At 38.5% G+C, this 26717-nt stretch overlaps 1 protein-coding gene across 1 annotated transcript in view; it reads left to right on the plus strand.

Moving 5' to 3' along the window:
- Positions 1-25990, plus strand: part of GRB14 (growth factor receptor bound protein 14) — a 41516-nt gene extending 15526 nt beyond the window's left edge. Inside the window, exons 3-13 of the mRNA XM_070956963.1 lie at positions 8072-8193; positions 9919-9993; positions 11509-11646; positions 14399-14509; positions 14730-14825; positions 18670-18747; positions 20817-20933; positions 21017-21086; positions 22381-22483; positions 24973-25066; positions 25824-25990. Of these exons, the coding sequence (XP_070813064.1) occupies positions 8072-8193; positions 9919-9993; positions 11509-11646; positions 14399-14509; positions 14730-14825; positions 18670-18747; positions 20817-20933; positions 21017-21086; positions 22381-22483; positions 24973-25066; positions 25824-25970 (1151 nt within the window). The 3' untranslated portion in view covers positions 25971-25990. The remainder of the gene's footprint in view (positions 1-8071; positions 8194-9918; positions 9994-11508; positions 11647-14398; positions 14510-14729; positions 14826-18669; positions 18748-20816; positions 20934-21016; positions 21087-22380; positions 22484-24972; positions 25067-25823) is intronic.
- The last annotated feature ends 727 nt before the right edge of the window (positions 25991-26717 follow it).

Genomic DNA, 26717 nt, shown 5'->3' on the forward strand with positions numbered 1-26717 from the left:
ATTTCACCTGGCCGCCCTGGACTGATGGAGATTTTAATAGAATTTTAACTGGGTTTTATTGAATTTTTGTTAATTTTAAACTGGATTTTTGTTTTAATGGTTTCTTTGTTTTGTTTTGATTGTTGTGAGCTGCCCCGAGTCCATGGGAGATAGGGCGGCATACAAGTTCCAATAATAATAATAATAATAATAATAATAATAATAATAATAATAATAATAATAATAATAATAATAAGTAGTCCTCGACCTACAATCACTCAATCACTCAATCAACAACTATTTGGAATTGACAACCTCTGAAAGGGTGCTTTATGGCCTGTAAAGCACTTCTGGTCATTGTAAAATGTTGTACCCTCCCCAGTCACATTACCATATTTTGGGCACTTGGCAACTGGTTCACATTTACAACTGTTTGCATCCTCTCACAGTCATACAATCGTGATTTGTGACATTTTTTAAATCAGTTTTCTGCAAAAAATGCTCATTTAAAAGAATGGATTCAAAACTGGGCGAATCACATAACAATCATCACAAAAACAGAAATAAAATCTGGGCCAGATACATGGATACCTCAACTTGACCATCACAATTTACAATCAAAATTCTGATCGTAAATCAAGGACTACTTGTACAGTAAAGTTTATGAATTCCCTGGAGAGGCCACATAGTTTGATCAACTATGACATGTTTCCATCTCTACCAACTTAGAACTGTGCTTCAGTTTTCTGAAGCATTTAGCTTGTTGGTGGGTGGATCTGAACTCTTAAAAGCAAAATATAGAATGGAAATCTAAAATGTAAACTGGTTTCTGAGTGAGTTTCCAGTTGCCACTTTCAGTGTTCTATCCCTTCCTTCCTTCTTCCCTTCCTTCCTTCCTTCTTTCCTTCCTTCCCTCCCTCCCTCCCTCCCTCGGCATGTTCATAATCCGACATTTCAAGCATTCAGACTTTGCTGAACTTACTTTACATCATTCTTTTCTTCCATAAGATTAATGTAAATTCAGTTTAAAAAGTGCTGAACAGGATGAACTCTGATGCCGCTTTGTCAGACACATTTACCCCTACCTATTTGACTTGATTAATCTGTGCAGAGGTATCTGATCGGGATCATATCCTTTGACACATCTGAGAATATTAAAACCATCTGGGGCATTACATTGATGCCAGTGGAAATATTTTTGCTGTCCCACCAGAACACGGGGTTTAAAAGCGCTGCCTAATAGTAAATCACTCTGCTCTAGCGGAAGACAGTTTTGGTCATGACTCTAATCCAATCTACTAAATGGAATTAATAGGCAGGATTTAGCAGGCTTTATTTCTTCAGGGTCAGATTCAAGGGTAATGCAAAAGAAATGGTGGTAGCTACCGGTAACTGTTCAATAAGCTAGGCGGAAAGTCAAGACATAAGGAAGGCTTTATTATCTAGATGGAATCTTTTTCCAGTAATAGGAATACAAGTAGCTTCTGAATTTTGAATTTAGTGAGAGAGAAGAGTGAATAGAGATACATCACTGATTTATTCTTCAAATCTTAAAGAGGTTAAAATTGCTTTAATTTAGGAAAGGCTGAACGTATTTTATAAAGAAAGAATGATAATTGTTCACATAATGGCAGGTAGACGTGTATAGTTTTGAAATGTCCACTGGGTGTCACTGTTGTTTCTTACTTTCAAAGACATATATTTACCTTTAGCAAAACTCAACACAGAATTTCAGTCATTCATTTTTCTTAACCTCCAGTAAAAAAACTCCTTTGAACTGAGCTCAAATCCCAGCAACTTCATGGGACGGCGGTAGGTGACAGAAGAGCCCTTGCAATCTTGCAAAGTAGGACAGGTTCTGATGTCCCATTCTGTTGTATATTTCAGAGGTAGATGCACTTTTATCATTAATGAAAAAAGAGACTATTTGTAGCTCAGGATTCAACTGTGGAATTCTTGGTGCTCTCTGATCTTGGTTGTTTTCTTGAAAATATTTCACTATATAATGAGGTAACATCAACACTGCTGAGTAGAAAGAACTTCATACAACAAGTGATCTTCAACTTATGATCATTCAGCTAGCAAACACTTGAAATTATAAAGGGTTGGGAAAAAAGTGACATGACTGGTCCTTGCAGTCCATCGCAGCATCCCTGTGTGGTCACGTGATCAAACAATGTGATTGGTTGTTTGGCAACTGGCATTTATATAAAGGTCACCATTTGCAACCTTCCCAGCTGGCTTCAGGCAAGCAAAGTTAAATGGGGAAAGCTGGATGCACTTAACCAGTTTAGTGACCGTGGAATATTAAATTTCAGTTGGAAAATGTCCGTTGGATTTCTAAATGTTATAAATGTCAGTTAGATTCTAGTTCCGCCTTAGGCATGAAAAATGGGCGGGGTGACTTTGAGCCAGTCACTCCCTCTCAACCCAAGCCACCTCACAGGGTTGGTGTGTGGGAAATAGGAGGAGGAAGGAATATTAGATATATTCTCCTCCTTGAGTTATTTATACACAATAATAAAGGTGGGATTAAAAAAACCCAAAGAAATAAAAGTAAAATGGAGAAAAGGTGGTGCTGTTAGTGGGGAGACAGAAGCTATATTTGAGCTCGACCTGCATATACTATCCTAAAAAAAGACCTTGTCAGTGTTGTGGCCCGCCAGCGGCCTGCGCGAATCGTGGCTGATCCCGATGAAGAGGAGGCTGGTGTGGTGTCGCGCCAGCAGCCTGCACAGCCAGCATTTGCGTCGGACAGCGAGGAGGCTGAAGAGGATGTGATGCCAGAGGCAGAGACTCAGCCAGGGCCTTCAGAACCTCCAGAGGCTCCTTCCAGTGGAGAGAGTGAAGTGGAGGAGCCTCTCCTCAATGCTCGGGCACGCAGGGCTGCCAAAAGGCAGGAGTGGCTACTCAGGAGGAGAAGGTCTATTCGAGAGTAGGGCTTGAGGATAATTGGCCACTCCCTTAGCCTATTTAAGTCGCACGCAGCTTTCTTGCTGGAAACAACTCGTATTATTATCAGAGTATTTTGGTTTATCATATCTTGTTTTCTGGGCTGGTTGCCAGCCTTTGCCGGTCTTGTTTGTTCTTGTTACTTAATAAATTTGATAAGGACCGTTGGTGTGTGTCAATATCCTCTGAAATCCAGAGCTGGGGCAGAACAGTCAGCGTTCCAAGTAACGCATCCGCCAAAAGCAGAACTCCAAGACAAGTAGATTCCTCAAGGAACATGTTTATTAAATACATCACATCGGCACAGCTAGTGAAAACCAACTCTAAAAGTTTCCGTGGTTTTAGCCTAATTAAAAAAGCAAATGTTTCCCTCTCCAGATGTCACTGGTCACATTGTCCAATGAAAGCAACTGGCAGGCTGCTTGGTCACTCCTCTCTTCCTTCAACTACCACCTGTTGGGATGGCCTTGGTTCCCACAAGAAAACTTTTTGTTTTGACTGTTAGCCAGTCTATCTACTTCCCCCTCCCTCCCCCCTTTCAGAGTTCGTGGCAACTATGAGGCAGCAAAAGATGGCTTCAGCCAGGTTCGCTTCAGAGTTGTCAGTCCTGATGTGGCTGACTGGAACCCTAAGTAGATGAACTCTTGTTGCAAAGTAGAGATATTCCAGCTTTCCAAACTTTGGTGCGCCTATGTTTGGGTGGACTTCAACTCCTAAAATTCCAGAGGTAGCTATGTTACCTGGTGAAGTTGGCTAATCAAAATTCACATATTATTGGGGTGGGTGGGTGGGTCTGTGATTGCCCAAGACAAAAGTACAATGTTCCTTCTTCATCTAATAACACAATTGGTTAGCTAGCAAGATAATAGTTTATGTGCACTTAAGGAACATTCTGGGAATCCAGCAGTGTGTTAATTTACAAACAGTAAAGTGAATATTTAAATACAAATCCTGTCCATTTAAATTCTGCACTCCAGAAGAATTTTAGAAACATCAGTTGGGTGGAAAAAGAAAGAAACAGAGTAGAGAAAAACTGGATTGCATAAATGTCTGAAAACTTCTAAGTGTATTAGAAGATAAAGGTGTCTAAACATTTGGGAAAATGATGGTTATTTATCTAAGTAATAATCAGTGGTGCAATTGATAAATGTGTTAATATATTCTATTGGAGATGGTTACAATTTTTTTAAAAAAAAACCTTTCCCCTCCTATACAAGGTGGCATTTTCATAAATGCCACAGTGACATCTGTGTAACTACAGTTAAATGTCAGACTAGTTTTGAAAGCTTCCTTCACAGTTAGCAAAGGAAGCACATTTTGAGACAGCTCAGTTTTTCAGTTCCTCTGCTGGCATGGAAATGAAAAGAAACTTTTGAAGAAAAGTTGCCATCTTTTGTCCAGGTCAGACTTTATGAATTTAGTTAGTTTGAAGGACAAGCCATATGTATATTATATTTCCTGAACACTTGTCTTATTCCAAGATCTGGAATATGTTATTTTTAGAACTTAAGGGAGGTTGGCTTCATTGACCGGCGGAAAGAGTATAGCGGTAGCTGAATATTATTACAGAGGGCTAGCTGAGGATTTTTTTCTCGGGGGCCGGGGGGAGTCTGGAAAATGATCTTCTTGGCGAAAGCCCCTTTTGTTGTAGAACAGCTTGGCTCACCAAATGAGGATGGGCTTTTCCTTCTTGTCTATTTGGGAAGTAAAGAAGACCATGCCCCTTTTCAACCGTCTTTTGAGCTGGAGAATGCAACTTAAACAGGCTAACAGTAACAGAGTTGGAAGGGACCTTAGAGGTCATCTAATCCAACACCCTGCTCACGCAGGAGACCTGTACTAGGGGTTTGAACCGCCAAACTGCTGACCTTTCTGATCGACAAGCTCAGTGTCTTAGCCACTTGAGCCACCTAGTCAGGCTAGTAGCCAGCCCCAGGGATGAAACCATTTCTAGTTTTGGGGCCATGTGTTGTGTTTTATTTGTGACTTTTAATAGGCGTGTTTTATATTTATTTATGATGATTTTTTTTATTATGACTCGATCAGAATCATTGAGAAGGGATCAGCAAATTAATAATTTTAATAAATAAATAAATAAATCCACAAAGCAATTGAGAACTTTGAGTGGGCTAGAAACAATTTTTGGCTCAGCTGATACACCCATAGGAGGTGATTGGATAATCCACTGTCCTCAGCCAGCATCTTTTATTGAAGCTCTGGAGTTTGCAATGATCATGACCCTCTCTTAGTTGCAGGATATGTAACTAAACATCCGCAGAATGATCTTCCAACTGATAGGTATGGGAAAGTAAGGATACATTATTTTCCTCTAAAATACTGTTGCTATTAATATTAATTCTCTCTAAAAGAATGTCAACCATTAAAAATAGTAGTAATAGATCAGACAGTTGAAGAAGAAAAAAGGGCATTGAAAGAATATCCGAAGGATAGTGAAGAAGATGCACTGAAGCCAGTATACCAAGAAGGCTTACTGAATGCTGGTAGACCAAACTGGTCCACTCAAAAGACCAAATGAAAAACAGAAAAAAGACATGGGAAGACAAAGTATTACACGGCCAATAAATTAAAAAAAAAAAAAAGCAGGCAAAGCAGATAATAACAAGACCTGGCAATGGCTAAGAGCAGGAAAGTTGAAGAAAGAGACTAGAATTAGACAAGGGTCTAATTCTGGCGGACGATCAAGCTTTAAGAAAAAAATGCATACAAAGTCAGAATTCAGAAGACAACAACAGTCAGCAAGCACCACCTCTGCAAAGAAGCTGAAGAAACAGTGGATCACTTGGTTAGCTGCTGCAGGATCACACAGACTGACTACAAACAATGGCATAACAAAGTAGCAACAATGGTGCATTGGAAGATCTGCAAGAAATAACATTCGCCTGCAAGCAAGAACCGGTGGGACCATAAAATAGAGAAAAGAATAGAAAATAAAGAAACTAATATTCTCTGGGACTTTATAATTCAAACTGACAAGCACCTGCTACACACCACCCCAGATTCAATAATTATTGACAAGAAAGTCGAACAAGTCTGGATAGTGGACCTAGCGGTATCTGGAGATACCAGAATAAAACAGAAAGAGCAGGCAAAGACAACAAATACAAATACCTGCAAATAGAAAACGAATGACTGTGACAAAAGAAAGCAAAGATAGTACCAACAGTAACTGGCGCCTTGGGTGCAATCCTAGAGCAACTGGAGCATCTCTTGAACACCATTAGCATTGATAAATTCACCATCAGTCAATTGCAAAAGGCAGCTTGGCTGGGAACAGTTTACATCCTGCAACAAATACCTCTGTTACATCATGAGACATCCACATCTGCCTATCTCAGATCCTTAGGGATCCCTCCCAGTTACTGGTAAACTACAACTAGCCGTAGACCCTCATCTATGCATTATGTCAAAGCAATACAAAGCCAATGTTTAATTTCTTAGTAGCAGCACTGATTACTTGGTGAAGAAATAGAATGGAGCGCATGCTTTCGGCATAATTTATAGTATTTAAATGTTCTCCCCATATGAGCATCTATGTTTTGTCCAACAGCTACCAGAAACCACTTCGTATGAAGGCCAAGCTCCAGGGTGAAATCCAGCAGGTTCTGACAGGTTCTGGAGAACCGGTAATGGAAATTTTGAGCAGTTTGGAGAACCAGCAAGTACCACCTCTGGCTGGTCCCAGAGTGGGATGGGAATGGAGATTTTGTAGTATCCTTCCCCTGCCATGCCCACCAAGCCACATCACTCCCACCAAGCCATGCCCACAGAACTGGTAGTAAAAAAAATTGGATTTCACCACTGCCAAGCTCCATATACTTCTGATTATTACAGGCCAGGAAGGAATCTCTTATGACAGGGTGTGACAGTGTTGACTAAGTTCATTTATGAAAATTCCTTTTCTTCCATGGAATTCAAGAGCTTCCAAGGAAGTTTTTCCTCAAGTCAGTTTTGGCTAGACTCAGAATGGCCGATCTCCAATATGGTTACACATCCTAAACTACAGATGATGGTAATTTGTGTGTCTTCCCTTAAGCTATGCAGTTTTCAAAATTCTTCCTTCTCCTGAGCAGACCAGTTTAATGGTCTTCAGTTCTTAAAATGTTTACAATAGTAGCATTATTTTGAGGGGCTGCTGCAAATTGCAGCTAGTTATTTACAGTGTTTGTAAATTGCCTCAATCGTTCATACTTCTGACAGTTTTTCTCAATTACAGAAATGGAAATGTATGTATTTAAAATACTGCTCATATTTTATAAAGTAATGCTGGCCAGCTAACAATAGGTAAGACAATAACAATAACAAAAATTAAAGACTTTCTCTTGCCACCAAGCACCCTAACTATCTCATCAGAAACCTACAAATGCTGGGTTCCCCTTCTGTCCTGATCCACCACCATTGGGAAAAGCCAGATTGTAATGGGGTTCTGGGAAACGAGTACGGAGTCTTTTGTTCATCAGTGGGGAGGCTGTTCCACAAGATAGGTGCAGCTTAGAAAGGTGTCATTTTCTAAGAATTCCACCAGATAACTGCATTGAAGGGAGGGGACCTGGAGCAAGCCTTAATTTTCAGTCTAGGAGGATGGATGAGGAACTCTCCCGAGACAGAGGAATTAGAGATTCAGAGCCACTCTCTCTTACTAGGGCTGGTCAATTCCTCCCCATAGATCTTGCAGCCCCCAATTCTGAATGGCTTAATCTGTCTGGCCTGGGATACAGATCTACAAGTATCACCCAGGAGCTTCAAGTATATGTTAAACAGGACAGATGAGACACCTGAGGTTTGAGTACTCCATGTGGGAAAGGCTTAAAGATTGATTTCTCCCCCTTCCCCCAGTACTGACTGGAATTGGCCTACAATCAAAAGAGGAGGGTCACTGGAAAACAGTGCTCCCAACCCCCAAATCAGTCCAGAAGGATATCATAGTCATTAGTATCAAAAGCTGCCAAGAGATCCAGGAGGGCAAGAATGGACACATCCTGAAGGCATTCACAGGTGCAATCAATGCTGTCTCAGTAGCATAACTGGGCTTGAACCCCACCTGAAAGGGTTCAGGTAAGCCACTTCCTCCCAGCCCCTTTGGAGAAAGAACTAGGATTTGCATTTCTCTTTTGCTTCACAGAAAGAATAGTCGAAGACCATGAAATGATTGTTGAAGTCCATTCAAAGTGGGGAATTGAAGAAGGCAATAAATTTTATTTCCGGAAAAATTACGCCAAATACGAGTTCTTTAAAACCCCCGAGGTAAGTTCTTATTGCATAATATGTTTATAACATGGGCAAATACCTCAGATTTAATATTCAGCGTAATTCTTCAGGAACTCATCTGCTATGCGAAGTCTAATGACAAAAATCTTTGGAGGATATACCATTATCCCTTTGATTCAAAGGACTAACTGTTCAGCCCCATTTTTTGTTTATTTTTCTAACTAGAGTCCAGTAAGATAAAGTTGTAGAGCTGACTGACGAATCATTCACCATTAGCCAGACCACCTAAAGCAGAGGCAGGGAACGATGACTTCTTTATGACTTGTGGACTTCAACTCCCAGAATTCCTGGCTTGGTCAGGAATTCTGGGAGTTGAAGTCCACAAGCCATAAAAGGGCCATCGTTCCCCAACCCTGACCTAAAGTGACATGGGTTCCTTATGCCCCCACCCAGTGGAAGGATTGGCATTGTAGGAGGAGGTCATTTTCTTTGTTCTTGTCCCCATCTTCTGAAAAAAAAAAACCAGCTTTGCAAATAGGCTTGCAAAACCTTGCTTGCTCCAAATTCCTCAGCTACTTCCTATGTATGAATAGAGCTTGAAGGTTATGGTGGCAGTCAAAAATCTCCTGCTGAGAGGCAATTGACTGCACATTGTTTTATATACAGGCAAAAGTGACAAATGGTTTTCTTTCTGGGCTCCTTTCAATTATTACAAGCTGTAAGCTGCGTACATTATAAGAGTCTTCCACAACATGGTGCTGGAACACATCTGGAGAAGACGTGGAAGTGCTACAAGTAGTCCTCACTTAATAACCGCCCTGTTTAGTAACCCCTTGAAGTTACGACAGCCTTGTAAAAGTAACTTTGCGATTTAAGTCCTTGCATTAATGATTGTCACAGTGTCATGTAGTCATTCAATTGCCATTTGTGCACTTCATGGCTGACTTCCGACAAGCAGAGCCAGTGGAGAAGTCAAATGTAAAATTGCATGTTGCGATCGCATGATGTCTCATTTAATGACCGTGAATGATTCACTTAACAACTATAGAGAAATTCCGTTGTAGTCACATGGCTTGCTTAAAGACCACATTTTTTAGGAGACAGATTGCTGGTTTCAATGGTGGTTGTTAACGCTAGGACTACCTGTACTTAAGTCCATAGAAAATTTCCTTGGCCATGGAATTCTGAAGGCAGCAGAAATGTCCTACCTACTCCCATGTTATTTCTTTTAGTAAGTAACATCAGCATGGACATTCTGCTTACCAAGGAAGTGCTCTTCTGCTGCACATTGATTTCAGACACAATGGCTGCTGAAGTATTTCTTGTGAGGAAAGTTACCTCCTTCCCACAAAACTAGTTCTCATTGTTTGATTTTATTATCCTGGCTTATTATAATATCAGATATCCTGATTTACTGGGAGTCAGGTATTCTTTCAATTCACATTCACAAATAAATAATTCTGAGGTAAAGTTGCTAAATTCCAATTGATCACCAGAATAGTCAGTGAATAGAAAATAGAAAAGAGTTTTCTGTATGTCTACGGAGATTCTCTAGTCATCCAGGTCATGGTTGTCTCAAAGGTGCTTTTTCAGGAGGCAGCTGGACTTTCTGGTTTTCTGTATGGCTTTCTTGCCATCTAGTGGTTGCCTGGATTTTTGCAGTCTAGATTATGATAGTCATGATGAAGTCCACAATATAGCCCGCGTCCAGCTCAAGCTTGTGAAACATTTATTGTCTTCTGTTAACTTTTTATTTTGCAGATTTTTTTCCCAGATCATCTGGTATCCCTCTCAAATGAGAGCAATGGCACAATGAATCACACACAGATACTGCAGGTAAGATATTACTGAATTTACCCATGGATCAAACCACAAATGCCATTAAACACTGTTAAGCATATTCTTACTTCTGTGTAAAGTAGTAAGAATTGGGGATCCGATTTAATATTTCCCTCTGAAGCATCCTTAGTTGAGATTGCATCCCTTGTGGCTGACTTTTATGGTGCTCTAATCCACATTTCTCATTAAAACAGTGGATGGTGGGTGAGAAATCATCATCAGCCACTTTGTTGATCCCCCTTCATTCTGGTTGATTTTTAAACAGACTAAAAATACAGATTCTATCAGCACTTCCTGATGATTTAGTTCTGAATATTGAACTGAATATTGAATATCACTCAAGTCCAAAAGTGATTTGTGCATTTCTGTTCTCTAACCAATTGCTTTTCCTTAACATCACCACCACTCTTCCCTCTGCTGCTGAAACTGCTCAGGAGCCTTTGGCAAAAGTTAATTGAGTATTCCAGATCTTCAGGACTTGTCCAGTCATCTCTGCCTACATCCTTTTTGATACCATAAGACAGTTTAGAGATTTAACTTACATCTATCCATGATGAAGCCATGTTTTTCTATGTTTGATTATTATCGATCTAAGACAAATTAATTGTCAGTTAATTGTCCTATAATTGCCAGTATCTCCTCTCAGTTCCTCTGTTAGAAATTGGAGTCTAACTGATAATTTTCCAGTCCTTGGGAATAGATGGCGATCTTATACAGATTGTGTATTTTTATCCGCAGGTCAGCAATTTCATGTAGTTCTTGGAATCCCTCAGGTGGATACCATCTGGTTTAAGATTTATTTATTCTTAAGGTGTCTGTTAGGTTTATAAGCATCTCTTCCTTTTAATGAAGTCACTGTGTGTATTGTGTGTGTGTGTGTTTGTGCGTGGGTGTGCATGTGTATCCATACATTTGTGTAGCAAAGAAAAAGTGTGCCTGGAGAAAAAGAATGGCCTTCTCACCTAACTGTGCTATCAGATAATGTTATATGTAATAATAGCCTGCCATCTGCAAAAAGGTATTGAAGGAATTATAGCTGGTTGGTTGAATTGTGAACAATATTGGATGAGACAACTGAGCAGAATTCCAGTCCCAGCTGTGAAAAATCTTACGCTAATTATAAGCACTTTCATGAAGATAGGGGGACTTTGTCCTGCAACAGGAAAAGTTGGCGGATCTGGACCTTACTAATCACTCTTCTGAAAAACGCAAAGAGCAACCCAGAGCAGCAATGGTTATAGAATAAGGTGAATTTACTATGGAGTTATCTTGAACACACTTAGCATTTACAGCACTTAGCATTTTAAGAAAGTGGTAGATCTTTCAACAATATATAATATGCAGAAACTCATTGTACAATGTCCTGAGCAAATGCCAAAGCAATGCTAGAATTCTTCATTGTCTACAAAGAACTGAAAGATAAGAGAACATTCCGATGGAATTTAAAGAGAGGAGTTTCTCGCTTTCTCTTGCTATTCCCTCTCTTTCTCTCTCTCTCTCTCTCTTTTTCAGATGTTTTTAAGTTCCACTGCATATCCTGAAATTCATGGTTATTTGCATTTTAAAGAGCAAGGGAAGAAAACATGGAAAAAAATGTATTTTTTGTTGCGAAGATCTGGTCTGTATTTTTCCACTAAGGGAACATCAAAGGTAAGTTTGGCAAATGGAAAGGAAGAAGTGTTAGAAATTGGTATACATTTTATTTTTATGCAATAGGTGGTTTTTTTTTTTTTTTGTCATTTTAAGTCTGTAGAGATTTAGAAAAATTTCCTCTCAGTTTTTTTCCTGTTGAGCAGTGTCAGCGTTCCAAGTAACGCACCCACTGAAAGCAGAACTCCAAGGCAGGTAGATTCCTCAAAGGACATGTTTATTGGATACATCATATCGGCACAGCCGGTGAAAACCACAGTTCTCGCAGTTTTCACCTAATTAAAAGAGTTAAACATCCTCCCTCCCAGGTGTCACCGGTTACATTATCCAGTGAAGATGGATGGCCGGCTCCTCTTCTTCAATAGGCACCTGTTTCAATGACCTTGGTTCCCACAGGAAAACTTTTTGTTTTGACTGTAGCCGGACTATCTACTTTCCCTGCTCCCTTCCCCCTCTCAGGCTTCATGGCAACTATGAGGCAGCACAAGATGGCTTCAGCCAGGTTCGCTTCAGAGTTGATACAGTGGTTCCCAACATTTTCTATGCATCACACCCCTAGGAAACGTTTGATTAATATTCACACTCTCTATAAAAATAATTGTGACTTGTGACTCATGCCTATGTGACACAAGCCACTCTTTGCGGCACCCTCTGAAATTTCATCTTGTATCCCGTGGGGGAGAGGGGAGAGAGTGGACAGCCCAGGTTGGGAATCTCTGTTGTGGAGAAAGAGAGGTAAAAAAGTGGATAATCCAGTCCTTATGATGTAGACTTGTAATGAATTATGATTTGAAAAAATGTATAGTTAACTTTCCACTTTAAAGGATTAATGATGTTGCTTTTAAAACATAAAATTCTTTTTTTAAAAAAAGTTGCATTATGATTAAGTTTACAATTCTGTGGTCTCTAGGAGGGCATCACAAGAGCTACAATATTATGCTGATGGTCTCTGCCTCTGGAAGAAGTGATGATATCCTGTACATTTTCAATGCATTTATTTATTTTCATCCCACCTTTATTATTTTTCTGAATAACTCAAAGCAGCGAACATACCTAATACTCTTTCCTCCTCCTCTTTTCCCCACAACAGCAAATTGGTGAAATTGGTCTGTTCTCAGAAACCTTTTTACTGGAGGACTAAAATATTGTCCCTTTAGTTCTTCCAGCCACACTCTGGAAGAGGACTGAGGGTTCTTCTTCCCTTAATTGTCTTGCAGATGGTTGGGAATTCTTTGGTTCAGGAGCTTTGTAGCAGTTAGTTTTCCTTCTCTTGGGATTGAAGCCAAGGGAAGATATCATGACCTGGGAAAAAATATCCAGAGCTATCCTCAGGGTCTGGGCCTAAAAGTTACAATGGCAGGCATGACTGTCTGAACAAAACCCCACCCCTTTGTACAGAAAACAACATTGCTGCATGTACAAAGAGACCTGGCTTCTGTTACTTGGACTGATCTGTCATCTGGGTTTTTTGACCTTCCCGGAGGACTAGATGTCTCTGCAGTTGGTGCATATTTGTCAAGGCCTTGCCTTTGGTAAAAACTTGCTGTGTCCGTGCATTACAATAAACAATGGCATCTAGTTCCCCCTGCCATTTCTGGCAATCATGGTTTTGTTGGTTGCTTCCAACAGTTTTGTCCAATCTACATTTTGATTCGTTCTCGAATTTGAGATCCACAATTGTTTCTGGGTGAAACTAATAGTGGAAAATCACAGGAGCGTCACACTTCATATTGGAACATAGTTTGCTTTTGGAGTAATCTGTTGAATAAACTACAGTGGCCAGGTTTATACTTCATCCTGTGCAACAAATAAAAACCAGCAAAACCAAATATGCCACATTCTGGTTTTAGAAGAGTCTCTAAACCAGGGGTGTCAAACTCAAGGCCCCTGGGCCAGTTTCAGCCCGGGGGTGCTTAAATCCAGCCCATGGGGCAGACCTGGAATATCAAAGTGCTGGCTTACATTGCTTCTGCAGGCCAAAACAGGCCGCGTGTGGCCCCTACGCAGCCCGTTTTTGGCCAGCAGAGTGCTGCAGGAGGCCATGGAGGGCAAAAATGAGGCAGACTGCACTCCATTTTGGCTAGCAGAATGCTTCAGGAACCATCCGTCCCGTCTCTCCACACCCCCACCCCTGGCCAGCCAGAGGAGGAGAACAATGTTGATCCGGCCCTCAAAGAAATCCAGTTTGACACCCCCTGCTCTAAACACAGCTATAAAACTTTTATATATACTGTTTATTCTCCTCCCATTTATGTAACCTTGTTGCTGGTATCCTTAAGATTTATATTGACTGTTTCCTAATGTGATTTGATTGCTTATTTGTTCCCTATGACTATCATTAAGTGTTTGAAGTGTTGTACATTATGATTCTTGACGAATGCATCTTTTCTTTTATGTACATCAAGAGTGTATGCACCAAGACAAATGCCTTTTGTGTGTCCAATCACACTTGGCCAATAAAGAATTCTATTCTATTGTGTTCAGTACTTACAATTCTTTTCCTTTAAAAATGTTTACTCTTCCTCTTCAGGATAGAAGTCTATTCTAGTAGTGTTGATGAAGGTTTCCCTAATCTAAAAGATCTTGAGTGGTCATAAGATGCTGTACGCAACTTGGAAAAACTTTCCATAATTCTTTGAAAATTCATTGTGTTCCGCTGTAGGCTTTTTCTCTCCCTCTCTCAACCACACACCCACACCTCAGAGCAATCATTCAAAAGTGGATGTAATATTTTTTACGTTTTTCATTTTAGGAACCACGACACCTCCAGCTTTTCAGTGAATTCAGCAGTAGCGACATATATATGTCTCTGAGAGGCAAAAAGATATCTGGAGTGCCAGTCAGTTTTGGGTTCTGCTTCAAGGTAAGAATTTAGTATTTTAATAAGAGCTAAACATCTTTCAGCAAATTAGTGGGGGGTTTTCCCCCCCACATGCTAAGCCACTTTTTTTGACGCAAGGGGAAAAAAAACTAAGAAAAGAAGAGATTTTGTTTGTGAAATAGGAGAATTAGTGGCTTTTATTTCAACAGGTATAGTCTTCAAGATATGCATTAATGCTAAACAATATGCTGTGGCCTTCTAGCCTTATAAAGCAGGAGGAACCAGAGACCTGAAATGCCTTTATGCAGACAGTGAGCAAAGTAGGACCTGTTGGATGACAGCAATTCGGTTGCTGAAGGTAAATGTCTTCTCTTCTTCTGTGCATTGTCTTCACCAATTGTTTCTATAGTTACCGTACACAATACATTTCACTCTTCTCTTTAGCCTCTGAGTAAAAGTGGTATTTTTAGCCTTTGGAAGCTCAGTGTTGCATATGTATATTTCTCATCTGCACAATTATTTCAGTAAATAATGTTTGTTTAAAACATAAAACCCAGTTAAAATTAGAACGTAGCACCACAAGGATGTAAGACAAAAGTATATACAAAGCCCTTATAGAAATATGAAGTCAAAGCTCACTAAAAGTGATGGGAAAAAGAGGAAGCTCTTAGATTAGAGTAGTCACTAAAATGGGTGCCAGGTGTGCTTCCCGAGGAGGGCATCCTGTGAGGGAAAACTACAATTGAAAAAGCACTGCATATAGCGCAACCAACTCAATCGACGACCAGATATTGGAAGAGATATTCCTTTTGAAGAAGTGGAAGGAAGCTACGGGAGAGGTGAGTCACTTAAAACATGCCTTGCCATGGTCAAATAATAGGCTGTAAATGAAAAAGCCATCAAAGGATGCGGAAGTGATTTATGCGCAAAAGCACTGTCACCAATTTCGGATGATCAGAGAAGTGCTTGTTACTGTTATTCCAAAGAACTAGTTCAAGAGTATTTCTTCCTTAAGGATGATGCTCCATTTATAGCAATCCCATACTTTACCAACATTTTTTCCATTCCTTTTGCTTTGTTCTGTCACAGTTGGTGTTCTAGGGATTGGAAGGCAGCAGTGCTTCATTACACCTTTTAACTGGTAGTGATAGGAAACTTTCCATCTGGGACCATTCCACTCCAATAAAAGTGAACGTTAAAATTCAATTAAGAGGACTACATTGCTTCAAGCAGTTTAGATGGATTTTTTTAAAAAAAATCTAAAGTAGATTTAGATAGATGAGAAAATAATAGAAATTTCAGCAGATGCCAGTGAAGTTAAATATTCTATAAAACATATATTTTCACTGGAATGAGGTAATTGCTTACAAGTGAACTAACTCAAAAATCTTACCACAAAACCGTCATTCATTTGGTAGTTATTATACCAATGTTGATTCACACAATACACTAAACCATATTGTGTTTTTTTTGGTACTTGACATATTGTCTGAAGACAATCAGTTATGGCCTAATCACTTAATTTGAATAAGCCATGGTTTAAGGCAATATGTTCACCCAGTCTACATACTTCTGCTTTAGACTAGTGGGATTTCTTTGTTAATATATGTCTATTTGCTCTTTATTCATTCATTTTTAGAACATTGATAAACTATTACAATTTCTGTTAGGGTAAAGAAAACATTTCCTTTAGAAAAAGTATTTTTCCATTTAGGGAAAGTAAAACTGGACACATACTTTGGTCCATTATATACCGGTAGTTACAATAATATTTCAGGAGGGAAGTCAGATTCAGTTTGTTGGGCTGAATGATTTGTTGAACAAATTATAGTGAATGGATTGCCATAAAGGGTTGGTTTGTACATCATATTAGGCCATTGGCTTGGATCATATATTGTTCCTCAATTTAAAGAAGAATATAAGTGATTGCAAAACCCACTCCTAGTCATATTATGCATAATTTGAAAATTCTCCTAGGTCCTATTCAATTAAGAGGACTACATTGCTTCAAGCAATGGATGGATTAGATGGATTTTTTAAAAAAAATCTAAAATATGCAACATAGATTAGAAAATAATAGAAATTTCAGTAGATGGAAATTTCAGATGGAAATAGGACCTAGGACAACATTTCAGGAGTTGTAGATAACTTCAGAAAATAAAGTTAGAGAGGAAAAAGTTTATCCTGTGAATAATCTGTTTACTGATCATTCTTGTAGCTTGTGTACTGGCCTAGATAAAAACTTTTTTATACATTATAGTAACTCATGGTTTGCTTAACTAGAACTTGTTGAATAAATCACAGTTGTTTGGGTTCACTCATCACACTAAGCCATAAATCACTGTAAATGGGATGTAGTAGTTTAATTGGGATATAATAACTTAATGCAGTCAAAGAGTTTGATGTGATTTGGCATACCTCACAGAATAATCTTCAAGAAAGATTTAGTTTCTTTTAAAAGAGAAGTGGTTCTAAGGCTATCTTCCTCCAAGTAATATAAAGTTTTGCTAATTCATATTAAAGATTTCTGTAATTGTTATTCTGTCCTGAGCAGAATGATCTGATCATATTTCCTGGGATTTTAGCAAATACATCTTCAGCTAGCTTCCCAAGAGCTCCTTGTACAAAATAAGATTGGATGTTTTAAAAATGCCTTTTGTTCATATTTTTCTCAAGCTAGTCACCTAATAGCACAAAACTATATTGTGCATAAAAAGAGTGTTTAAGTAACTGCTTTTGTTATGCCGCTATTTAATCACCACTTAAGTATTTATCCAAATCCAGTTCAGAATATAAGAGATGTTTAAAACTGCAAATAGAGTTGGATTTTTCTAGGGTTTTCTGGATGGGATCTAGAAACAAAAAGGGAGCCTAATTCCACTTTGCTACTACCTTATAAACACAAACGCTTGCTGTCCTTTTGTTGTTAGTGTTGGAATCAATGAAAAACTGTTCCAGTGTACTACAGGATTTTTGTATTACTATTGTTATTGGCAAGCTGTAGGTTTCCTTAGGGATATTCTTTCTGAAGTTTTCTGGGTCATCAGGTGGCCCTGTCTCTTTCCCTATAATCTACTTGTCAAAGGATAAGAATAAATCTAGGCAGACATTCTCCTTTTCCTCCTCCTGCTCATCATAGTTTTTGAGATAGAGATCTGTTCAGTTATTTAAAAAAAAAAACACGGAAACTTGTTATTTTATCATTTTGAGAACGCCTGAAAAAAATCTATAACACAGGCATCCCTATTGTTTTTAGTGTGTAGCAGAACATCACTCAGCCCATGTTTAAAAGAGATGGAATAATAATTTGGCTTATCGTTGTGACTGTGATCATATTAAGTGATAGGATTAATTTTCTAAGTCAACAGTCTCCAATTCTGGGTCTTTTATAGATGTTGGTCTGGAACCATTCATCTTCAATCATACAGCCTAGTGGTAGAATTCACTTGTGTCTATCTGCTCTGTCTATCTCAATTTATATACCAGCCCCTCTCAAATTCTTGCCCCTGGGCAACTAATACCAATTAAAAACGGCATGAAATATATAACATTTAAAAATGCACGCATAATCAGTAGCAAAAAAAAAAAAATTTTTTTAAAGAACAACCAACTCAATCAATATAACCATTGCACAGGGTCTGCCACACACCCAAGTCTCCAAACTCAATGATGCAACCTTTTGTGTAAGGCCTTACAAAAAGCCAGCAGGATTGGATCCAATCTAATCTCTGGGATGGAGGATGTTCCAAAGGGTGGGTGTCATGACAGAAAAAGATCTGTATCCGGGCTCCTCCAGATGGCAGTCTGTAATAGATGGGACCCAGACCCTCTTTTTGGGCCTAGTGGGATGGGTAGACATAATCAGGTGGTCCCTCAAATAAACAGGTTGCAGGAGCTGTGGTGGCTCAGTGGTTAGAATGCAGTATTGCAGACTGACTCTGCTCACTGCCAGGAGTTCGATCCTGACCGCTTCAAGGTTGACTCAGCTTTCCATCCTTCCGAGGTTGGTCAAATGAGAACCCAGATTGTTGGGAGAAATATGCTGACTCTGTAAACTGCTTAGAGAGTGCTGTAAAGCAGTATATAAGTCTATGTGCTATTGCAAATGCATGCTGTCTGTGTTTTTATTTTAATGGTAGAATATTCTCAGACAGTTGAATTATATACATAAAATTGTAATAGTTCTTATTCCCTGTTTACAGTATGGAATGCAGTTGTACAAGAATTACACACAGCCCTATCAAGGTAGAAGTGGGGGCAGTTTTCTTAGCGCACCCATGGTAAGTATATTTAATAACAATTACTTAAACTGAAATATAAATGCAACCTCCTGATTGTTGCATTATGTGGCCTTCTCAGGCAATTGATTTTGAAGATAATGGAAGAGGAAGAAATTGTTTAGCTTGTTTATTGTTACAGGATTTTCTGTTTTGGTTGCTAAACAAGATGATTCCCCACAGTGACTTATTGTCTGTATGCTTTTATTGATTTGGTTATATACAAATAGCATGAATAAACAAAGGAATGAATGAATTTATAAATTAATTTGATGACACAGTATTCAGTGGAATTTCTTGGACCAGTTACCCTCCAGTTACTAGTTTGGTACTCTTTAGTACTAGTTTGGTACTCTTTACAGTATATAATTTCTGCAGTTGTTTCTTGTTTCCTCCCCTCCATGTTCCTTTTCAATTGATGGTATTTGGGTTATTTTTATGTTAGAATAGGCTATACCGCATTTTTTGGACTATAAGATGCTCCGGACTATAAGATGCACCTAGCTTCTAATAGAAAGAAAACAACAAGAAAAAAAAAATCTGCCTCTGCCTCCCAGAAATTTGCCTCCTTGCAGCAAACAGCAAACAGTCTGGTCAGCTTCAGCACAGCCTGATTTAGCACGAGCAGCTGATTGGCAGTTGGATCTGCCTCCCGGAGACAGCAGTGATCCCCACTGCCTGGAACGGGCTGAAAATGGGGCATGTGGTAGCCAAAAACGGGGCACGTGGAGGCCGAAATGGGATGCGTAGAGGCCGAAAATGGGTTGCGCAGAGGCGATGGGCAGCAGTGGCGATGGGCGGTGATGGGAAGTGGCAATCCCCGCAGCCTGGAACAGCTGATAGGTGGTATTCCGGGAAGCAGATCCAACTGCCAACCAGCTGCTCGTACTAAATCAGGCTGTGTTGAAGCTGACCAGGCTGCTTACTGTTTGCTGCAAGGAGACAAATTGCTGGGAGGCAGAGGCTGGCAGGTGGGTGGACGGGCAGTGGTGAAATGTAAAATTTGTTACTACTGGTTCTGTGGGTGTGGCTTGGTGGGGGGAGTAATGTGACGGTGGGTGTGGCCAACTTTTTTTTTTTTTTTTACTTTTAAAAGCATTTTTTCTACAACCTTAAGAGGTTGCAGAAAAAAATGCTTTTAACAGCCTCTGACGATCAGGCAACTCAGCTGGGATCATCAGAGGCTTTTAAAGACATTTTTTCCTACAACTTCTTCGGCCGAAGAGGTTGTAGAAAAAATGCTTTTAAAAGCCTCTGACGATCCCAGCTGAGCCGCGCAATCATCAGAGGCTTTTTTTTTACTTTTAGAAGCATTTTTTTCGGCTGAAGAGGTTGTAGAAAAAATGCTTTGAAAAGTAAAAAAAAAGCGCCTCTGATGATCACGTGGCTCAGCTGGGCATGGGCGGGCGGGCAGGGATTTTGCTACCGGTTCTCCGAACCACCCGCCGCCATCACTACCGGATCGGCAATCCGAACCAGTAGCATTTCACCCTTGTGGGCGGGGCATTGGCAACATTCGCTGTATAAGACACACAAACATTTCCACCCACTTTTGTGGGGTAAGTGCATCTTATACACCGAAAAATACGGTATCTCTAAAGATAGTTGGAGCTACAACTCCCTATCAACCCAGACCATTGGCCGGGACCTGTAGGAGTCAAAGTCTGTTCGATCCAATGGGGAGTAAATAGTTGTAAATAGTATATTTAAAAGGTGGAATATAAATCTAAAAACAGCTCATTTTAAATAAGTAATTTGATCTACTTTTTACCCACCTTAACAGAGAATTACCCACCTTAACAGAGAATCGTTATGAGTGCAGATTGTAATTCTTAAAAATGAAATACCATTTGCTGATCTTGATAATACCAGGCATTATCTTTCAGGCATAATGTTACAAAGAAATGGGGTATCTATTGCATATAAACCACCTTCTCCAAAAAATTTGCCCCTTATTTTTACTTTTCTGCTGACTAATCAATAGATTCCATGTTGATTTTGTCTGAGAATAATCAAGGGTATACTGTAAAATATTTTTGGTAGATGCATTTAACACATTTTTTATCCTGTAGAGAAGTGTTTCAGAGAATTCTCTTGTGGCTATGGACTTCACAGGGAATAAATCCAGAATTATTGAAAACCCCACAGAAGCCTTATCGGTTGCAGTCGAAGAAGGTCTAGCATGGCGGGTATGAAAATTTCATTTAAAGCCATTCTTAATGTTACATTTTCTTGTTTAAAAATTTAGTACTTTTCCTTTCTTTTTATGTAGAAAAAAGGGAGCTTACGTCTTGGTATACATAGCAGCCCCAGCACTTTGCACAGTGCCCCCTCCACTACAGGTATGCACCACTGACAGATCTTGTAGAATGTCATGTGATGTCATGAATTCATTCATCATACACATGCATACATATATTCACAAAATGATACCATAAAACAAGTTTATCTCAGCTTTATTGTTTAAAAAAATATGATGGAGATTGCTTTGGGGGCCTATCAAGGGGTCAACCCAACACTGAAAAGTTTGCCTCTTTTGTATATGTGTCATGATGTGGAACTTATAGGGCAGCGTTGCTTTTGCCATTTTGACAAAAAGATTCTGCAGATACTTTTGTTTCTGGGCAAGCAAAAAAAATTCTTGGGAGGACCACAGAAGCAAGGCAATGAAAGAATGTTATATATCTTTATAAAATACATGTTTAGGGCATGAGTCCCCAAACTTTTCAGCTCATTGACCCTTTCATGAAGTTTCAGATTATTGATTTACCCCCCCCCCAAATATCTATTATGAAAATAATTTAATAAATACTACTTTAACAAATAGCACTAGAAATAATAATAGTGACAATGATAATAGTGGATAGTCCCATCAACCTGTGGGGGTCAATACTGATGACTTTGAGGAACCCTGGCTTAGTGGGTTACATTCTGTTGACTCAAGCTACTTAGACCATGTGGAATATCTTTTATTTCCTAAATAAAACCACCAAGGATGACAACATGAATACTTTTTAAAAAAAAATAATTGGGAAGTGATATATGAAATAAATTATCATCTGGCTTCAAAGAACAATTGAACCTATTCAAGTAACTTGGAACCACTGGCTTTCCAGCACACCCTAATCTAAAGAAAACTATCTGAGGGGAACCATGCTTCCAGAAGGCAATTCCAAGATGATAAGAGTCTACTAGTATAAAAAGTCTAGTATAAAAGGAGCCAAACACAAAGGGATCAATTTGAAATTTGGCCAGTAGGCGATGATTTGATTTAGATCTTCAACTGCGCTTCAAAAATCCAGCCTCAAGTCGCAAAATAAAATTGGGAATACAATTACAAATACAGTTAGTAATTTAAAAGATAGCCTTTCAGAATTTTGAACGGATTAATCCAAATGAAGGGTTTGACCCAAGTAAAATTCATATAATATATGTTCTAGGGCTTTTGAATCAAAAAGCTTTTAGACTACTGGAATAAAATGGACACCTCTGGCATGAAAAAAAGCCAAGAAATACTGCAATACTATGTTGGGCATGTTGGACTAGGAATTTACCACACTCTTTGCAGGAGCCACTTTGTAGAAAACAATCCCCAGATATTTGAAGCAGAGTGTAAAGGTGTATTACCTTACCTAGAATCAATGTTTTTAGCTATACACAGTTCACAGCCGTGGTTTCATCATAAGATTTCTAGAGAAGAGGCACACCAACTGATTCTGAGGCAAGGACTGGTGGATGGGTAAGTTTTTTCCCCTTGATATTTATATTTTATGACTGACTGTTTATGCTGCCCCACCTACTCTATGGAATTGTATCTCCCCCCCAAGATCTACATGACCCTGACCTGCTGGTCTTTGGGCAAGAACTTAAGTCCTAACTCTTCCAGCAGATTCTGAGTTTTATGTGCGTTCCCACTAAGCACCAGCAGTAATCTCATATAAGCCAATTTATTCCTCCCAGCATCCTTGACTTTTTTAATGGTTGCTGTTGTTTTAAGCTTCTGTAAAATGCCAAAGTCATCAGTGAGTAGGCAGCCTTAAAATCAATTAATCAAACAAGCATGAAGTAATGGTAGTTCAGTAAGACTACCTACCTATATCTGAAGTACCTCCAAGCTTATTTTCAGCAAAGTTTTCCTAACTTCAGAAGCCCTCTACATAGATTCAATTCAATTCCCCTTGATATGTCTATGGAGATTCCCAGTCATCCAGGTCATGTTGTCCCAAAGGTGCTTTTTCCAAAGGCAACTGGACTTTCTTTGTTTTGCTTGAAGACGTTTCTCTTCTCGTCCAAAAAGCTTCTTCAATTCTTCACTTCAAAACTGAAGAAGCTTCTTGGAGTAAAATATCTTCAAGCAAAACAAAGAAAGTCCAGTTGCCTTTTGAAAAGGCACCTTTGGGAAGCCCCTTGTCAGTAGACTAGCAGGAAGAGAGCAAGAAGAGGTCAAAAGAGAGAATGGGGATGACCATCTTTTCCAACCATGCAGCCCTCAGTGGATGGTCCCTGTTTGAATGTGGACCTCAACTGCGAGTTTCAAATCTGTTTTAAATTGTTACCTAATCTGCTAGAAGTCCACCATATTGTATCAGGATAGAGCTAAATTCACATTTCCCATCCTTTTATGTCATGATGCACAGAGTGTTCTCCTTCAAAGAGGCTCCCTTCCTCTTCTCCAGCATCTACTTCTGGAAATGGACACCTCATTCTGCCTTTATTAAAAAATGTCACAAGTGATTTAACATTGTTGAGATTGGAGGACCCACCCACACAAACCTACATACACAAGATGTTTGACAGTGAAACTAATGATGAAATTGCCGGACCTATTTTTGTTTTTAGAAGATTCCCTATTGTTATTGGACTTGGTTTTATATGTCCTTTCAAATTATTTTCTTTTGTTTTCTTATACTATAAGTATCTATAAAGTCCATTGGCTAAGTCAGTTTCTATTCTTTGGGGATTTTATCTGTTACTTTATACAATTATATTACCAAGTGGTGTGGTAATATAATTTAAAGTTAGGAAATGTAAGGCCACATTTTTCTTTGAATCTTGCAGAATTTTAAATCCTATTCTTGTTTGTTTTTTCCTACTCTGTATAAATCTCTTCATTCTTCTTTGCCAATCCTGCAAGATTTTGATTGAGATTGAAATTGGTATCATTTAAAATACACAGATCATCTTGGGTTGTATGCTCATTTTTATTGTCAAGATAAGATCTAGCCAAGAAAGTTTTAGGCTTGTCTACCCTTCAATATATATTTTCCCATAACTGATTGTAATTGTTCTGAAATATGTCTTTGCATCCTGTCAAATGTAAATATTTATGTAATATACTCCTAAAAAGTTCATTGAATTTATTTATTTATTTGGTTATCACAAAACCAGACTATTTTTTAAACGAAGTTCCTCTTCATCTGGGATTAAATATCTTGTCATTATTTTGTTTTCTTTTCATTGACTCAGTCTCCAGAGAATTCACCAAAGTCTTCGATTGTTTTCATCAGCTATTTTATAAACCTCTGTGTTTCCATAATGCTTAGTACTGTATTGTCATGGCGTAACGTTTCAGTTCTTATTTCTGTCCTTGAATTTTAATCTCCAGTATGTTGAATCTTGTCTACAAGGACTTCTAAAGCAAGTATGAAAAATAAGAGAAAATGGGTACCCTTGCCTTAGCGTCATCATTTATTAGAAAATGTGTAGAGAGATTTTTGCTGTTTGCTGTTGATAATATTGCTAGTTTTTACAGATGTCAATTATGTTCATTTGTGGACTTTTAATGTTATCTATCTTGAGCTTCATGTGGGTACAATAGCATATAAGATGTACAGTATTTATCACATTTTTATTCCCTCTTTGTCCATAGTATAATGTAAAGCTCCATACCTTAAACTCACTTGGCAAATTTCCTTTTTTCTGATTTGGAGCTGCTTAACTTTATTGTGGATATTGTGACAGTTAATTATGTTCACTTTTTTTTTTTTTTTAAAGAGGTAAAATAAAATGTACTAAGAAACATTTTTTTTTCTGAGGAAATTAGAAAGAGGAAGGAATATAAGGTATATTCACCTCCTTGAGTTATTTATAAAAATAATAAAGGTTGGATTAAAAAAATCTAAAAATAAATTTCTTTGCTAGCACCACAATGTCACTATTTATGGACATAATTTCATATTTTGCTACCATAGATTAATATACTTGCCCATATTTTCCTTTTTTCCACAGAGTTTTCTTGGTAAGGGATAGTCAAAGCAACCCCAAAATGTTTGTGTTGTCATTAAGCCATGGATTAAAAATAAAGCACTTCCAAATTGTGCCGGTAAGTATAGCTATGAAGGTGCTGAATCAAAATATATATATATATATATTAATTTGATTTATATGCCCCCCTTCTCCGGAGACTCAGGGCGGCTTACAATGCGCTAAGCAATAGCCTTCATCCTTTTGTATATTTATACAAAGTCAGCTTATTGCCCCCACAAACCGGGTCCTCAATTTACCTACCTTAGAAAGGATGGAAGGCTGAGTCAACCTTGAGCCTGGTAAGATTCGATCCTGCAGTAATTGCAGGCAGCTGGCCTTAATAACCAGCTTAATAACAGGGTGCCTTAGACCACTGTACCACTGTACTACCACTGTACTTTTGATGTTCTATTTTCAAGAACCAAATCCCATGGTTTTCTACTTTTCTGTGAAAGAGAAGTTTCCAAACCAAAAATCTTGTTTCCCATGAAAATTACTTTCTTATTTGCGATATCAACTTCTCTTTATGACTTTGGTGTCAGTATTGACAGATATCTCAATAAGCCTATATATGACCATCATTCTAACTTTTTCTTCCTGTGTGCTCTTATATATCTTATATATCTGTATATCTTATAAGATATAGTTCATATGTCACAGAACTTGTTTCTTGAGAGATGATGGATAAATAAAATTCACGCAGGAAAGAGAAATGTTTTTATTCAATAAAACCCAAGATGCTACTGCCATATGTATCCCTAAAAGTAGTCTGGTTAATTGCCTGTTGACTGTCCGTGATATAGATTATGTATTTTCTCTCTCCCCCTTTGCAGTTAGAAGAGGAAGGCAAACTCTTTTATACACTGGATGATGGTCACACTAGATTCTCTGATCTTATTCAACTCGTGGAGTTCTACCAACTCAATAAAGGCATCCTTCCTTGCAAGTTAAAACATTATTGTGCCCGAATCGCACTTTAGCTAAAATATCAACATCTCACCCCAAGCTCACTTAGAATAACAAATCAAGACAGAACATTACTTTTGAAAAAGCACTTTGTTATGAGAATGAAGTTTAAAAAGAAGCAATTGAATGTAAATTTCAGCTTACAAAGAAGAGCTTCTATTTCTACAGAAAAATCAAAACACAGTACTTCTGTGTTAAGAGTTGATTAATCAATGGTTAATCTTCCAAATATGAACTTCGGACTGAAATGGTGTAACTGTGCAGTGCTGGAATCCTAGGGAGTATTTTTCAAAATCTCAATAAACGTGTTTTTCACTATTTTCCCCCCAAACGTCTTCTTTATTTTCTCCTTACAATTATTAAACGGCAAAAACATGCCCTGCCAACATGACTGTTAGCCTCCTAGGACTGCATGTGAGTACACTGTAGAAATAGAGCACTTACCCATTTGTTCCTTTGCTTCTTACACCTTTCATTGATTTTTGCATATGATGAGATCATATGAACATAACCCATGCAATGCCATTTAAGCCCTTTCTTCTTTCCCTTTACATCAGCCAAGATACAGAAACATGACCCAGACATAGTTTGATGCATTGTGTTCCAGATCATGGTTTCAGAATTTAATCAAGAGTGAAAAATGTTATTTGTTTGCAAGGTAAACATCAAACTCTTGGATAACACAGATACCAGGCAAATACAATAACTACAGCTAGTTCATATTTTGATAAGTCTTTGCTTACCCATTAAATCTATAGAGA

The sequence above is a fragment of the Pituophis catenifer genome, unplaced genomic scaffold (genome assembly GCF_029215685.1).
Source record: "Pituophis catenifer annectens isolate HBS135680 unplaced genomic scaffold, rPitCat1.0.hap2 SCAF_1, whole genome shotgun sequence".
Lineage (NCBI taxonomy): Eukaryota > Metazoa > Chordata > Lepidosauria > Squamata > Colubridae > Pituophis > Pituophis catenifer.